General features: G+C 48.8%; 1 protein-coding gene across 1 annotated transcript in view; it reads right to left on the minus strand.

The window, feature by feature from the left end:
- Positions 1 to 468: 468 nt before the first annotated feature.
- LOC119243372 (protocadherin alpha-10) overlaps positions 469 to 17569 on the minus strand; it is a 151152-nt gene continuing 134051 nt past the window's right edge. The window contains 1 exon segment of the mRNA XM_054694315.1: positions 469 to 1045. Within this exon segment, the coding sequence (XP_054550290.1) occupies positions 735 to 1045 (311 nt within the window). The 3' untranslated portion in view covers positions 469 to 734.

A 17569-nucleotide genomic window follows, 5' to 3' on the forward strand; every position in this document is an offset into this window, starting at 1 on the left:
AGTAAAGTGAGCACAAGGACATCTAAAGGAAATACATCAGATCTGCTTCTGTTACCCCAGGTGGCCCCCCCCCCCGTTAAACACTGAACACTTGGCTTGTAGGTATAATGCAAGTTTTAGGTTTATGGACTCCTAAAGCCTTGTCAGTGGGGTTGTTCTGTCTGCTAGAAGGTGGCCACTGCCTCTTGAGTTGTAAGATTTAGAAAGTCTGGTCCCTTTCAGTTTCACATTGCCCCTCCAGATCAGCAACTCCCACTTGGCGCCAGCTAGCCTAACCTGGCCCGTCCCGGCCACTGCGGGGCACTCACATACCCCGGCGGCCACACATACCCGGTGGCCACAGCCACCCAAGCTGCTCAATCTCAGAGCCTTTCAGCCTGCCCTGCAAGTGTCATCAAGACAGGATCCCCGGAGCACAGGGCAGAGAGTCCAACCTCTCACTGGCGGGGCTGGGAGGCCTCTCCTTTGCGGCGGAGGAGAAAGGAAACTTGGGTCTGCTTTTTAGGTTCTGAAAACAAGCCAGAGTGGAGAGAAAGAGTTAACACCAGACTTAGTAAAGCTTTTAAGACAAAACCTGTTAAATGCAATCTAGACAGACACAGGGAACTTGGTGCAGATTTCTGAGGGCTGAGAGAGGGCTGGGGGCGGGGGGGAAGGAGCAGGGAGTTGCTACATGGGAGAGATTTGCCATTATTACAAAAACTGGCTAAGTGGCTTGTTTCCATGAATTGACCTCACTGGTCACTGTTGTCAGTCGTGCTGTTCCCTTTCTCTTTTTTCTCCTGGCTCTTGTTACCCTTCTTCTTTTTCTTCTTTTTCTTGGTCTCTTCCTTTTTGCCGAAGGTTATGAAGTCACTTTTGTCAATTTGGCTGTTAGTAGGCTCCTGCCGGATGGAGATGATTGCAGGAGATCCTGGGATAATGAATTTGTCTGGCAACTCACCGGGACCAGATTGTTTGGGGTTGCCCGGTCCGTATTTAAAGGTCCAGCTGTTGCTGTTGACACCAGCACCGACTGGAGGGGACACCTCTCCTGCCTCTGGTTCTGAAAGACAAAATGTCACAAATCAGTAACGGTTAGTACCTGCCTCCCACGTCTCACGGGCAGGCAGGACACAGAAGCTGCAGGCACAGACCTGGTCCAGGAAACCATAGGTGATTTCTTCCAGCCTGAGGGCAAGCCCGGTTTTGGAAATAAGCAGGAGCGCAGATTTTCTGCCTGGAGGGTCAGGAACCTAATTATCTGGCAACGTGTTTTGGTTCTTTGTGAATACTTTCCTAAAGAATCTGCTTGTGATTTTCTGGCCTGGGAATGGGGCAGGAAATGTACTAGATGAAAGCAGAATACTGTATTCTGCTGAGAGTATATGAATCACAGAACCCATTGCCTGCAGATAGATCTTTTTTTTTTTGGTTAAGATTTATTTATTTATGCATACAAGAGCTGGGGTACAGGCCAGAGATATGGGGGGGGGAGGGGATTCTCCAGAGACAAGAGTGGGGAGCAGAACAGGTAGAGCTACTGAAACACACTGCTGAGGGGAGCAGCGGGTGAGACAGGAGAGGTCTGCTGCGCATGTGGGCAGCTCCCTGGCCAGCCGGGGATCGAACTGGTGCAGCAGAGGCTGTAGATTGCTTCATAGTGCGTGCCTAACTCCTTGTGCCACCAGGGAGGCCCTGCAGATGTAGCTTGACACCTAGTCTGTCCTAATGTTGATGACCTCGAGAGGAGGGGGGATGGGGAGAGAGGAGACAGGAAGAAGTGCAGCATAAGAGGATGGAATCCTGTTGCAATTTGGGCCTTAACCTTCATTTCTGAGCCAGCCTCAGTGCCTGCATGGCCTGGTAGGGACACACACTGTCAATCTAATCGTTTGGGGTTGGGGGTGGTGAGGAGGGAGGGCAGATATATGTACATTAAAAATGGAATTGCTGGGCCTCCCCTGGTGGCGGAGCGGTTGAACGCTGGGCTGTGAGGCTGCCCGCAGCCTCTGTAGCGCCAGTTTGTTCCCCGGCTGCCGGCCAGGGTCCCACCAAAAAAAAAAAAGGAATTGCTAATGATGTTGCAAGTAAATAAGTAAATGCTCTTGGTTTAGGAGCCCAAATGGTGGGGCCGTGAGAGCTGGAGTTTAGAAGCCCTTCGAGATCACCTTTCACTAAACCCTGAGCCCAGAAGTCAGTTTACACTCCCAGACCTCCATTTATTATTATGCCTAGCGGTGATGTCTTTCCTTCCATGGGGTAGCAGCTTCCTTGCCTGTCACCTGCACATGCTGGGGGGTTGGGGGGGTCTTTGGGTCCCACACATCACATGTTCAGTAAGTGATGTCTCATCTCTTCCTGACACTGATATGGATTGCAGGTCACAAAGGAAGGAACTAAAAAAAGCATACGCCGGATTTGTGTGTGTGTGTGTAAAGAACTGGGGAATAGGTCGGGCAGGGGGCATGAGAGGATTCACCAGAGACACAGTAGGGAGCAAAACAGGCTGATTTACTGGAATACACTGCTGAGGGGAGCAGTGGGAACAACAGGAGAGGTCTGCTGTGGGTTAGTTCCCTGGCCAGGCATGGAACACAGGCCATCGCACTGGTAGTGCTGAGACTTAACCCCTAAGCCACCAAGGAGACCTGTGCTCTGGATTTTTTGTGGCCCAGTGGGTTCTTCAAACTGGATGAATCCGGTTATCAAAATGAACTGTTTAGGTTAGACAGGTTTGCCTTCCATTAAATTAAATGGGGGCGGTTTGGTCCAAGACAACCAGATGGGGACCAGAACTTTCCTTGAACTGATTTAATGTATATTAGTCAACTTAGCATCCTAACACCCCAGGGGTGATGTTAAAAATGGCGGTCTCAACTCTGTTTCCCAGGGTTCTTAGATCTTAACAGGCCCTAGAATAATCTGTCTAAACCAGCTGTTTTCCTGGTTGGACAACAGTCCCTGGTCATAAACATAATACTCAACCTATAAAACATTCAGGTGAAGGTGCACATCACACTTCTTATAATACCTCCTTAGACATCCCAAGTGTGAGAACCATTATATTTTGAGGTGTAACCTTGAAGCTCTGACCTTTGCGGTTGGTGCCACCATTTTGGAATTCTGTCAAAGAGTCCTGGAACCTTCTCTCTTTTTTTTTTTTTTTAAAAGATTTTTTTTTTATTTATTTATACAAGCACTGGGTGCAGTCAGAAGAGCGGGAGGGTGAGAGGATTCACCAGAGCCAGAGCAGGGAACAGAACAGGCAGACTGACTGAAATACACTGCTGAGGGGAGCAGCGGGTGCAGCAGGAGAGGTCTGTCACGCCATTTGGGACCCTCGCAGGTGGCCGGGGATCGAACCCGCGCAGCCTCTGCAGCGGGCAGCTTTGTAGCCCAGTGCTCAACCGCTGCGCCACCAGGGGAGGCCCAGGAACCTTCTCTTTTCTAGCCTGTGACCACAACCCTTCCCTTCTCCATCCAAACCCTTTCTCTCCCCCACCCCTTTCAGCGTCCTCCCTATCTACCCATCCCCAGCCTCCCTTTCCCTCCCCTATATTCCCTTTCCCACACCCTGTTACTCCCCCTCAACATGTGACTGTATAGCTACAATGTCAACTTTAACAGATGAGGAATTGCTCCTTGTGGAAAGATGAACAAAGGAAGTGATTTCTTGAGATGAGACATAGTCTTGGTGAAGATGCTATGAACACTGTTGAAATGCCAACACAGGATTTAGATCTGACAAACTTAACTAGTAGATAGAGCAGCAGCAGCAGGGTTTGAGAGGATTGATTCCCATCTTGAAAGAAGTTCTGCTGTGGGTAAAATGCTATTACACAGCATCACCTGCTACAGAGGAACCTTTTGTGAAAGGAAGTCAATCAGTGTGGCAAATTACATTGTTTATTTTAAGAAACTGCCACCACCACCCTGATCAGTCAGCAGCCATCCACACTCAAAGCAGGACCCTCATCAGCAAAGATTATGACTCACAGAAAGTTCAGGTGATAGCACTTTTTAAGGTATGTGCATTTTAGACAATGTCGAGCACACTTACTAGATTAGGGAAGCCAGACAACTCACGGGACTTGCTTTGCCACAGTGGTCTGGCACTGAGCCCAAAATACCTCCCAGGTGTGCCTGTATGTCGTGTCTTTGTCCCCTCCTGTCCATGTTCACTGCTACTAACCTTTTCCTGGGCCCCACTGTCTCTTACTGGACTGCAGCAACAGTCTCTTCTTTCTGTGACTTGCTTCTACTTCTGCCTCTCTAACCCTCCACTTGGTACCCAGTCACTGAATTCCTTTATTTCTCCCCTTTTTAAAAACTTTTTAAAAACAGTACAATCCTTTAAAAAAATAAAATTTGGTTCTACCACAGCCCTTACTTAAAACTATTCAGAGGCTTTGTGCTGGCATGAAAAGAATCCAACTCCCTAGCGTTATATATGGAGAGAGCGTCAGCAATCTCAGCTTTTCCTTCAGTCTCATAGGAGTCTCCCTTTTACCACTGTCCAGCCACACAGGCATCTTGCATCAGGCACCTCTCTGCAATTCTTTTTACCTCAAGACCTCTACATGGGTTTTTCCTTTTGCCTAGAATCCCCTCCCCTTTTTTCTAGGCCCTGTCTCTTGGTTGAGGGAGCCTCTCACAGCAGGCCTGCTTAGCGATAATCTGCTTCTTTTACATGTCTTTGAGCTTCTGTGGCCTTTGCTTGGGATCCTTGGCCCTTAACTGCAAGAACTAATCAGACTTGTGCTCAGCTGCTGCTGCTGAGCAGAACAAGATCTGGTTTCTCCTTGTTCTGGTTGACGTGTAAGCCGGTATCTCCAAGGGCTCATTCAGGATCCCACAAGCATGAACTGACCTCTGATCTCACTCCCTTTAGGGTAAGACCCTTGCCCAGCGTTGCCTGTAAAGTGTTGTGATTGCGGGACAGAATTGGGAAGGAAGACAAGCCATTTCTACCCTGCCCTCCCCACCCCCCAACCCAAGACTAGTTCCCGCAAATAATCAAGGGGAAATTTCTCCTTTCAGTGCTGTCTCCCCAGCCCACCCTGCATCACAAAAGTCTCCTCTCCTTTGTTTCCAGTCACCCAGCACTGACAAACACTGACTGAGATGCAGACGACTCCAATGGATAAGCCTAGAAAGAGGGCGCGCACGCACACACACCCCCGCCCCGCCAGGTGGGGCTTGGATCCTTAGGCAGAGCCCCTCTAGAATCCAGAAGTTTTAATTGATCATAATGAAAGTAAATTGTTTTGTTTTTGCGGGGGATGGGGAGGTGGTGTGTGTGTGGGGGGGGTGAGACTAGTCTCCACAATATGTAGGCATATATTTTAAAATGACAAAATACAGGGTCTCGCCTGTGGCGCAGCGGTTGAGCGCTGGGTTCGATCCCCGGCTGCTCTCCGGCCACCGGAGGGGGGTCCCACATGGCGCGCAGACCTCTCCTGCCGCCCGCTGCTCCCCTCAGCAGTGTACCTCGGTCCTTCTGCCTGCTCTGCTCCCCGCTCTGGCTCTGGTGAATTCTCTCACCCTCCCGCACTCTGACTGTACCCAGTGCTTGTATAAATAAATCTTTTTAAAAAATTAAAATAAAAAAATGAGAACATATTCTTAAAGAGCTTATAGATCTGCAACTTTTAAAAACAGCTCTGGAGATAGCTGACTAGTCACTTCACCCTCTAATGCAGCTAGGTTTCCTTAGGTGCTGCCCAGGGCCTTTCTCCATGGTGAGCTGACTCTGGGCTGCAGGCTGTAAACTCTCCCCTAGCCTCCCGATGGCTCTGGAAGAGGTTTTTCTAATTTAAGCTGATTTTTCCCCTAATAGAACAACAGAACAATTCTGACCAAGGGTATTACTTTCAGGCAAGTTCAGAAGGGGCACTAGCTAGAAAATGTTGGAAGATGTTTAATCCTGGTTTTAACATCCATCATGATAGATTTAACAGTACATTGTCTTGGACTAATCCTGTAAGTATCTGTGCCTCAATTTCCTCATCCATAAACTGGCGATCAGCTTCCTGTCTACAGCAGAGTCTTGGATATATCTTCCTGTCCGTGTGGCACTGGGCTAAGCAGACCGCATGCAGTGTAATTTTTGCTCTTCACATAAAGCATATGGGTATATGGGCGTTGTTTATTTCGTGTCTGTTGTATAGGTGTTTCATAAATGAAAATGTTCAAAAAAAGGTCCAAAATAGTCCCTTGTGCCAAGCCCTAGTCCTCAAACCAAGATTTAGTCTAAATTGCAGTAAAAGCCTTAACCAGGAATGTAACAATAGCAGGTGGTCTACAAGACAACACCCCTGTGCCCCTAGGGGAGGGTTGTCTTGCCCCCGATCAATCTTTTCTTTTGCTAAATACCTGATCTCACTAAAAAACACCTTCCATTCTGTACAGATGCTTAGGAGTACCAGTCTACTGCATAAATGGGGGATCCTGCCTGAAACATGGCCTGTATGGTCTAAAGCCCCAGTCTTCCGGTTTGCTCCAAGGTGAAGGTAAGGAGACTGGGCTGGGGTGTGGGGAGAGGGGAGGGAAGGAGAAAGGAGTGGGAAAGGGAAGAGGTGGGGTGGCGGCAGAGGAGGGGAAAAGGGGGGGAAGGGCTTGGGGAACCGTAGGGGGTGTGGCAAGGGTCAGGGAGTGGGGATTTACCTCTGCCAAGTTCTGCTGGCTTCCCACAGTCCCCTGTTTGGTCTAAAACCCCACCCTTTGGGTTAAGGAGAAAGGTGGGGTGGGAAGGGGAGAGAAGGGGAGAGGAGTGAGGGGAAAAGGGGGAAGGGAAGGGGAAGAGAGGTAGAAATGGGGGAGAGGAGGGGCAAAGGAAGGCGCAATAGTGTTAGGGGGAAATGGTGTGAAGGTGAGAGGGGACCGAGGGGGAAGGGAGGGGAGGGTCCTCTCTGTCTCAGGCTTCTATAGGAGTCCCGCAGTCCCCTATTTGGCCTAAAACCCCAACAGTTGCTTTGAGGACTGGGAAGTTGGCTGAAGGGTGGAAAGGGGTGGGGAAGGGGTGTGGGGGAGTGTGGCAGGAGGCAGAGGCTGGGGGAGGGGGGAGGAAAGGACTGTGGCGTGAGTTCCCCAGTTTCAAGCTGTGTTGGCTTCCCACAGGCCCCCGCTGCGGGGTAGGGCTAGGGGAGGAGAAAGTGGGGGAGCCGAAGTGGCGGAAGGGGGCAGGGAGGGGTGGGGTAAGAGGAAGGGGGGCGGTGGGGGAAAAGCTGCCAGCGGGAAGGAAAGGGAGGGGTTGGCGCAAGGAATCTCCTCTCAGTTCGGAAGCTCATTGGCTTCTCACAGTCCCTTGTCTGCTCTCAAACCCCAACCTTTGGTTTAAGCGGGGGAAGTGGGACCGTGCAGGGGGAAGGGGGAGCAGGAGGAAGGGGCGGGAAAGGGAAAGTGGCGGGAAGGGGGCGGAGGAAGCAGGGAGGAAAGGGCAGGGGAGAGGAGGGAGGGGAGAGGTGGGGCAGAGGAGGGGAGGAGATGGCCAGAGGGTTGGGGGCGGGATTTTGCCGTGGCTCGAGGCTGTGGCTTCCACTGTCCCCAGTGTGCGCGGCCGCGGCAGCCTGGGGCTCCGGGACAGGGCGGGGAAGAGGGGGGCAAGGTGAGCTTCCGCTCAATTTGAAGCTCTGTTGACGTCCCAAGATCCCGTCTTTGGTCTAAAACTGCAAACTTCGGTTTCGGGACTGGGGTGTGGGGGGGGGGAGGAGTAAAGGAAGGGGATCAGGTGGGGAAAAGTTAGGCGAAAAGGGGAGGAGGAGGAAGGTGGGCAGGGCAGGGGGTGGGTAGAGGTCAGGGGGACGGGGCGTTTCCTCTCAAGGCCAAGTTCTGCTGGCGTCCCTGTCCCTGGCCTCTGTTTGGGCTGAATCCAACCTTGGTTTAAGGAGAGGGCTTGGCTGGAGGAGGGCGATTGGAAGGGGGAGAGAGTCGGAAGGGGGGAAGGGGGAGAGAGTCGGAGAGGGGTGGGAATTGGAAGGGGGAAGGGGCTGGGGGAGAGGAGAGAAAAGTGGGGGTTGAAGAGGACAGGGTTGGAGCAGGGGAGGGTGCGAGGAGGGGGAGGAGAACGGCGAGCTGGAAGGGGTGCTTCCTCTCGTGTCCAGCTCTGTGGGCGTCCCACAGTCCCCTGTTTGATGCCAACCTTTGGTTTAAGTAAAGGGTGGGGTGGGGGAACCGGGCTGGAAGAGCCTAGGGTTGGAGGAAGGGGAGGGAGAGGCCCCATTGGTTTGGGGGGGGCACTTCCTCTCTGTGCCAAGTCGCGTTGGCTGTCCAGTCTCTTCAGTCCCTTTTGGTCTAAAGCCCCTGACACTGGGTCTAAGTAGAGGGGCAGGGAGGGGAAGAGGGGCAGGGCGGGAGCTGGAGGGGGAGGGGGCCAGGAAGGGAGCAGTGGGAAGAGGCATCTCCAGGGGAGCGGAAAGGTGGGGAGAGAGGAGGGCAGGGTGGGGAAGTAGTTGGAGGAAGGGGCGTTTCCTTTTAGTTTCACGCTTTATTGGCTTCCCATAGTCCCCTATTTGGTCTAAACCCCCCCACCTTTGGCTGGAGAGGGGTGAGGAGAGGGGAAGGGGGTGGGGGGAGAGGTTTGGAAGGGGCTCTGGGTTTTGAGCTCCCTCCAGTTTCAGTGTCTACTGGATAAGCCAGCAGGAACCTGCTGGGGGGGAAACAGGGGTGGGGGTGAGGAGGGCTAGACAGGTGGGAGGGCAGTGGGGAGAGGAAAGGAGGGGTGGAAAGGGGAGCAGAAAGGGGTGGGGGAAGAAGGGCCGGTTGAGGGGGTGAGGAAAGGCAGCCGTGGGCGGGGAAGGGGGTTTCTTCTGGTTGGGTTAAGGAGGGTTTTGTGGAGGGGGAGGGGCGCGGAGAGCTGGAGAGGGGTGGGTTAAAGGACGGAATTTGGAGGGGAAAGGAGGGTTGGGGCAGGGGACAGGAGCTAGGAAAGAGGAAGGGGAAAGGCTTGGGTCAAGAGGAGTTTCCTCTGACGATCTGTTGGCTTCCCGTGGCCCCTACTAGGTCTCAAGCCCCAACTTTGAGTTGAAGGAAAGGGCTGTGTGGTGGGCAGGGTGGGAGGGGGGTAGAGGGGGGAAGGGGGCAGAGGAGGGGGCGCATTGGTGGTTCGGGAGGGGGGGGAAATGGAGGTGTGGGGGAAGGGAGCAGGCGGGGTGGAGAGGAGGGAAAGGGATGGGGAGGAAGGGTAGCTGGCACATGGAAATTGGTGGGGGGTGGGGCGGGAGGGAAAGGATGTGTGAAAAGATGTGTGGGGGTGATGGGGGGGTGGAGGAAGGGGAGTGTCCTGTTTCAAATTCTGGTGGCTGTCCACAGCTTGCTGTCATCTCTCCCCAGATGAAGGTAAGGAAAGGGGTTGGCTCGGAAAAGGGGTTGGAGGGGAGGGGAAGGGGGAGGGGAGGGAGGAGTGGGGAAGGTAACTGGAGGGGCTGGTGAGGAAAAAGCAGCAGGGGAAGAGGGTGGGGGGGAGGGTGGGGGGAGCTGGAACTGGATGCAGCTTGAGGGGAGGCTGGAACAGTCCAGGGAATGGACAAGGGGGCAGGGAAAGGAGGGGAGGGAGAAGGTAGGGGAAGGGAGAAGTGGGGAGGGAGCAGGCGGAGGGGAAGGGACTGGAGAAAGGCCAGGAAAGGTGCAGGGTAAGAGGCCCAGGGGGGAGACAGGTGCAGGCAGGGTGGTGAAAAGGGAAGGGGTGGAAATGGGTAGGGGACGAGAGGCAGGGGTGGGATGGGGCACAGGTGTGGGTGGGCAGTGGCGGGGCACAGGGGTGAAGGAAGAGGGGGTGCGGGGAAGGGGAGAGGGGAAAGTGGTGGAAGAGGGCGTGGGGTAGGGCCTCTGCTTTACCTCAGAAAACCAGGAAACAGCTGGTTTAGAGAGAATTCTGGAGCCTCTTAAGATCTCAGAACCCTGTGAAACAGGTGACATGGTTACTAACATCACTCCTGGGTGGTTTGGGTGCTGAATTGACTAATTTCAATTCAATCAACTCAAGGACGGTTCTGGTGTTCTCCTGGATGATAATGTCTCGATCAAATTGCCCCCATTTAATTTAGGAAGGCAACTTGTCTAAGGAAAACACTGTTTTGATAACCAGATCGTCAGTTTGAAGAGCCCACTGGGCCACAAAAATTCCGGAGCCTGCAATTTTCAGTTCCTTCGAGACCTGCAGATCCTATCAGCCTCGTGAGTACAGTTTCTGCCTGGAGGAAGAGTTGAGCTGTCACTTCCTGAGCATGTGATGTGTGGCAGCCACAGCAGGGACACCCCAACTTCCCATTGTGCTCTGGGGCCAGGTACAAACAGGGAGGGACCAGCAGCGCCCAATCACCAAAAATTCCTTTGTCTCCTTTAACACCCTTCCCAGCCCTCACCCAGAGAGGCAGCCTGTGGAGAAATCCACGTTCTTCGTCTACATCCTCAGTGCAGATACGCAACTTCCCTTCCTGCCACACAACTCATCTGGTGCCTTCGGGGTGATGAATCACTGGCGTTAACAGGACCCCTTTTCCTATGTACTTTTATAAAACCCAAACCAGCAGCTGAAGTCCTAATGAAGCTACCATTAGGGTTCGGTAGAATTATGGTAAAAGTGTAGGAGAACTGGTGTGTCTTAACAGGTTTTATGTGAAATGGTTGTCTTTTTACCTGATTGTATTTGAAGGATGGAAATTGTCTCTCTCGACACTCCCTTTATCTCACATAATAAAATAGACGGCATGTAAATCTACCTTTCAGGCGATGTGCGATGAGGCCAAATAGGAATAAGTGGGGGGCCAGTGCTCTTGGCAGTGACCCCGCGTGGCAGTGATCATGACAGCTGCATCTCCAGAAAAGGGGGAAGACACCCCGCCCCCATTTACATGCAGTCACCCGGCCTAGCTGCTGGGAGCCAGGGGCAGAACGGAGCAGGATGCCCACTAGGACTTTGGCTAAGGAATTTCCATTTGAGGGTTTTTACTACATGGCTATCTGACATCATTCCCTGAAGTTACCTCTAAGAGTGAAAGACTTCAAGGGGATGACGTCAGAGAAATGCGCTGGTGGGTACAGCAGTGCCCAAGACAGTTTCAGAAGAAAATGGAGTTGGTGAGAGGCAGGAAAGGCAGCCTCTTCACGCAGGATTGACTGCAACTGTGGGAGGAGATGCTAGAATCTGCTGTCTCGGCGGTGCCCTACAGGGAACCAGCTTGGTCTGTGGGCATAGCGAAACCCTCCTTGGGAGACCACTACCCAGACGAAGAAGGTGAGTACAAATGAGCCCAATGGGACTCGTTGCACGATGTTCCAGCAGTGCTGGAGGAACAGAGCAGCGGTAGAAGCCCGTGTTTAGCTTTTCCTGACTCCTGGGCAGTGGCGACCTGGCCTGCTGAAGGCATGCGCATGTGGGGCCTGTGGCCAGTCGAGAGATGCTGCACCTCCCCCTGCAGTGACCTTTAGGGCTAATGGCTGTCGCCACCGTCCCTAGGTCCGGCTGGGCAAGGAACCAGCGCGCAGGGGGAGAACAGCAAAACCCCCAGAAGACATTCCTGCTGCATCTCCCCCTGCAGTGACCTTTAGGGCTAATGGCTGTCGCCATGGTCCCTAGGTCTGGCTGGGCAAGGAACCAGTGCGCAGGGGTAAAACAGCAAAACACCCTGAAGCAGGGGAAGTACAGCAAAGTTCCCTGAAAAGACAGAAGCTTATCAAAAGATAACGACCACCAGAAACCACTACAAAAATGCTAAAAAACCTTATCTGGTCTTTCTAAAACTACAAACTTTAATCCCTTACTGTCTTTCTAAACTTCCTTCTTTCTTCTATAAAGGTCATTGGTTGTTAATTAAAAAATATGAAATCCTTAAAACAAGGCTGACTCAAATGAAACATTACTAAACCCTGTAATAATTAAAATGTAGTTTAGGTAAAAAAGTAGTTAGTAAAATTGTGATTATATAGTTTAAAAACAAAACTAATGGTCTATCTACTTAAAAATGAGGCTGGGTCCAAATGTAGATCACCGCCCTGTAGGTGATAGGCTGAGCCCATGAGCAAGCTGATTTCATTAATATTCATTGTTCCTGTGCTTTTGGAAAACATATATATACTGGTCACAAACTCAAAAAAAATTACACTCAGATTTACACTCTCTCTTGAAGTGTGTCTGTTTGTCATTTCTTTAACCAAATCCCTGACCACCCTGCGCAGTCTCTCAACCCTGAGACGGCCTCATCGTTCACTGCTGTGCTGGTCTGCGACAGAGAGATGTATGAAACCAGGCCTCTTCCTTTCCCAAGGTTAAAAAAAAGGGGGGGGGGGCAACAAGAACTATTCCATCCACTAACAAGGGAGATAGAGACTTCAGTGGCAGATTCCCTGATGAAAAGGCCCTAATCATAGCTGGCAAGTCAAACTGTCGCTGGTAACTCTGGGGGCTACAGAAGGAACACACACTGACTCGGGACTTCGCTAACCTGGCAGTAATGCACATGCGCAGAGTGCTGTTTTAAAGAATTGTCTGTCATGTGGATGCCTAGCTACTGAAAAGGGCCAACTGTAGAGCCTAAAAAAAGGCTTTTCAAGCTGGTTATGCTATTACTACCATATGACCTACTTGAATGGAGTAGGTCACTTGAATCCTCCCACAAACCATGTCTACCCAACAAGCAGAGCTCATTGCCCTCACCCAGGCATGGCAGATAGCAGAATACTAAACTGTGAATACTCACGAGAGCCATGACTTGGGGATATTAATGAAAACAAAGGGTTTTCTTACATCTTCTAGGGCCCCAATCAAAAATGGAGATGAAAAAAATAAATGATCTTAGTCCTGTATTGTTACCTTCTGAAATTGTTGCCATCAAAATGGAGGCACACAGTAGGACGAGCCTTACTGTTGGGGAAATGCCATAGCTGACTTTACACAAAAGCATCTGCGGAATCTATGAAGATTTTGGCACATGTGGATGAAGTCTATTTCTACTTCTCTGCAAAAGATCACCCTCCATTACCAGACTTCTGCCATCCCCATGTCCTTTTTATAAGGCAGTATAGTCTGCTCTTGTTTCAGAGAAATTAAGATTGTGTCATTTATGGTGGTAAATCACATGATCAGTCAAAGCTATACAAAACCCAAGACAGATGCTTGGTTTTGGGGGGCTCCAAAACCATTTTTTGCAGGTTTTGCAATGTTTTACCCACCAGAGTATATTTAAAATTACTCAAAAAAAACATTGGCAGGGAGACTTACATAAAATTGCACAGTCTACAAGCACTGCCTGACTTGCCATAATTCTGGAAAAATTATTTTTGTCCATAGCGATCTCAAGCTGAACGTCCTTCATTCATTTGCCACTTAGCATGGCTTACTGCTATTTTCTTGTTCATGTATGTTTTCCAAATGGGCTGCAGCCTCCCTGCTTTAGGCTGATGATCCTCAGAGGGGCAAACTGTTAAGAGCTGTTTCCCACTCAGGGTTTACCTGCCACACTATCCAGTGATCAAGTTACCCAACTCACTGAGCAAGTCACACAAGCCTTCATAGAAACCTTGCCAGTTTCTTGGAACTCCCACTGTCCCTGTCAGCCTCAATCATCAGACAAGGTTGAGCGAACTAATGGGATCTTCAAACTTAAGATTTCTAAACTTGTCAAAATCACTGAACTCCCCTTGGCCTAAAACCAAGATGCCTTTGGTCTTTACTGACTGTTCACAGTACCCTCTTTGGGAAACAAATTCACTCTACATGACAGTAACCAGCAGATCGGTGTGTACTGGTATAACCTTAGTTGATTCTTGCCTCATGCTATGAACACCTACTGTAAATTGCTAATGTTCTATGCTCAAGTTGGGTTCTGGGTCTTCCAGAACCCAATTCAAGAGATCCTGTTAGTCACAGTCTGGAGCCTGGTGAGTGGCTATTCTGGAAGTGTCACCGATGAAAGGTAGCCCTTAGTCCCCATTGTCCTAACCACTGACTCTGCTGCAAAACTAAAAACTTTGGGCCTCCCCAGTGGCGCAGCGGTTGAGCGCTGGGCTGCAAAGCTTCCCGCAGCCTCTGCAACGCCGGTTCGATCCCCAGCCCCCAGAGAGGGTCCCACATGGCGCGCAGACCTCTCCTGCCATGCCCATTGCTCCCCTCAGCAGTGTACTTCGTGGGTCTGCCTGTTCTCCCCGCTCTGGTTCTGGTGAATTCTCTCACCCTCCCTCTCTTCTGACTGTACCCAGTGTTTATATAAAGAAATAAATCTTTAAAACAAAAAAATGTGGTTCCTTTAAAAAAAAAAAAAAAACTAAAAACTTCGTGGACACATATCTGCTCCTGTGCAGACACTGGAGCACTACAGAACAAACTGATGAGGGGAGAAGTAGCTGCTATCAATGTAGACTGCTTCTACCAAGACACGAGGTCAGGGTTTCATATTTAAACTTGTTTTCTTTTTGTCTTTCCTTTTTTCTAACATTGGCCTGAAAAGATAACCCATGACCCATATCTCCCAGGCTACTACTAAAGGGTGTGGGGGGGGGGGCGGTGACATCTCAGACTAATGCATGTTCAATGATGTTGGGGATGCTATAATTCTGCCCATTGTAGACTTTTTCATGATTCCCAATTGTTCAGTTTCTCTGGAAGAAATTCAGCTCCTCTCTGTTGTGTCAGACGCCGTAATTCTATGTGTCTACCATTTCCCTCTCTTCTTAACTCTTAAAAATACTGCAGAATCTGCTATTAAAGCAAGTGCTATGTAAGTTCCTTTTTTGATTCTCTGACCTAAGTCATTATAACCCTTGATTATCTTTTAGCTAAAGAAGGCAGGCGTCTGTATTGTGACCAACACCCCTTGCTGCACCTGAAATAACACTTGGTACCTAAGATCACTGAGAAAACCACTTGGCTCAAAAGGCTGACTCTTACAACAAGGTCTGTCTTTCATTCATTTGGGTTTTGGGGACTCTAGTTCCAAAGTACACTGGATATGTTGGAATTTATCCTTCTTACTATTATAATCTCCATGGCTTGCTGTAGTCTCTCAAAAGCTTTCAATGCACATTTGCAGCTGCTAACCACAAAACAAATGATGGCCCCAAGACTGCATCATCACAAAAGGAATGAGAAGAATGACTAACTTTGGATGACAACATCATGTTAGTGTAAGATGCTTCCTTTGTTTATTCCCTGCATTCTACAACTAGCAAGACATCCAAAATGCAACAAGGGCTCCTCTGTTCAGCAGACCAAGATGCGGGAGAGAGCCACATATCAAAAGCTTGGTGGGTGAGACACAGGAGGCTAAAACGGGAACAGCAAAGATAGTGCTCACTACAGTGGCTGAGCCTGCAGCCTCAACAAGCCCAGCAGCAGTGACGGAGGCCAGAAGCAGGACCCTGGTTCCCTCTCTGGACTGTACCATAGTAAAACCAGTATCAACAGTAGAGGCAGGGCCAGTGACTGAGGAGTCAAAGAATCCAGCAGTGGCAAACGCACTGCCAACAATACAGACACCCCAGTCACACTGGTGCCAGTCCTTCACCCAAATTTGCCTCCCTATCCCCTCAACACAAAGGCAGTGCCTACAACCCAGGACCTGTGTAAGAAGGGTGTTTGCTACTTTCTGCATTGGCAGAGGTACAAGTCGTTAAACATTATGAAGGATCAGAATAATACAGTACCACAAGAAGAAAATGACAGTTCTCTAGAAACAAAGCTTTCAAGTCATTCAAGAAGATTCTACCTGACAAGAGAATTCAAAATTGCTGTCATGAAGACTTAACTAGCTACAAAAACACTCATGTAATTCGGTGAGCTCTAGAATAAAATTAATGAACAGAACAGATTACCAAAGAACCAAAATAAATGCTGGAACTGAAGAACTCGTTAAGTGAGATGAGCAATGCAATTGAAAGCACTGAAAATAGAGTAGACCAATGGGAGAGGGAATTACTGAGATAGAGGATACAAATCTAGAACAAACTACAAGAGTTTATAACTATCCAACTCTAATAGGAAAAAATAACATAAGTATGAGTCTCTTGGGAGAAGGGAGCAGAGAACTTGTTTAACAAGTAACTGAGAAGATCTCAAATCTGGAGACAAAACAGTATGTAAGTTTATAGAGCTAACAGGCCACTTAATTAAATTATTGCAGCACAAAAAGACCTTTACCAAGACACATTATATTAAGACTGTCAAAAGTCAGTGGTAAAGAATTTCAAAGGCAGCCAGGGGAAAAAGTCTGAAACCTACACTGGTGCTCCCCTTTAGGGATTCATCAGTTTTCACAGCAGGGATTTTATAGGCCAGAAGAATGGAATGATACCATCAAAATACTGAAAGTCAAATGCTGCAAGAACAGTCTACCCAGTTAACCCTCTGATATGAAAGTAAAATAAAGGCTTTCCTACAAACAAAAACAGATGGATTTTTACCACAACTAGACCTGTTTCAAGAAATGTTGAAAGGAGTTTTCCTGCCAAGAAAAAAGTACATAAAACCTCAAGCAAGATAATAGAAAGTTCCAATTCTACATCAAAATAGGGCATTAGGTAATTACATCATAAAAGGGAAACAAGCATTAAAAACAAATACAGACACTTTGATAATGAACTCAGTTTCAAAAGAAAATTTATGACCAAAAAAACATTAAAGGGGTAGATGAGGAGATGACATACATGCATATGAAGAGGCATTCAGTAGAAAAAGGACCTTTTATCTATGAGATGTTTCACACAAATCTCATGTAACCACAAAACAACCTAGAGAGACATGAAGCATTAAAAAAAAGTACAAACTGAGAAAACACCATAGAAAACCACCAAACCAATAATAATGGCAGACACAAGGGAAATACCTCATATCAAAAATGATGCTAATAGTAATTGGACTGAACTGTTCAAAAGACAGAGAGGTTGCAGGGATTAAAAAGCAGTAACCACTATGTGTTGCTTTAGGAGATCCATGTGAGGCTCTATGGATAAACATAGGCTCAAATAATGGATATTAAAAGAAAGCATAGCAGATAAAGTAGTCATCTGTCCAAAATATGGTATTATATAAGATAAATGGGTTGGTCCATTAGGAAGACTTAGCACTTACTAATATAGAGGCATGAAACATAGGAGCACCAAAATGGAAAAAATTAAAGTGAGACATTAACATGATAATAGGGAATTTTAACATCCTACTTATATCAATGGATAAATTAAACAGAAAACAATGGCCTTATGTGAAATTAGACCAGATGGACTTTTAGATAAATACAGAATAGTCTACCCAGAAGCAGAAGAATAGTATTATAGGTCAGTGTTAGTCTGAGGGAGCTGGAAAAGCTTTACCTAACAGTGGTTGCAGATTTCCTTAATTCAGGCATCAGCAGCTGCTAGGGAGGCTTGAACTCTTGGTCTCCTGCAGCAGTCTGCTTTCTGCTGCACTGGATTCTACCCTGTGCTGGCACTAAAGCTCCAGTCATCCAGACAGATATAGAGGAACTGGTTTATAAAGAATAAAGAATAGACAGCCTAGTATCCTCAGCAAACAACCTAGGATTATATCCTGCAGCATGCAATCTTAATGAGTCCAACAAATCAAATTAACAAAACTGTTCAGTCCAACCAACAGAAATTC

Source organism: Talpa occidentalis, unplaced genomic scaffold (genome assembly GCF_014898055.3).
Source record: "Talpa occidentalis isolate TD23 unplaced genomic scaffold, MPIMG_talOcc4v2.1 talOcc4.13, whole genome shotgun sequence".
Taxonomy (NCBI): Eukaryota; Metazoa; Chordata; class Mammalia; order Eulipotyphla; family Talpidae; genus Talpa; species Talpa occidentalis.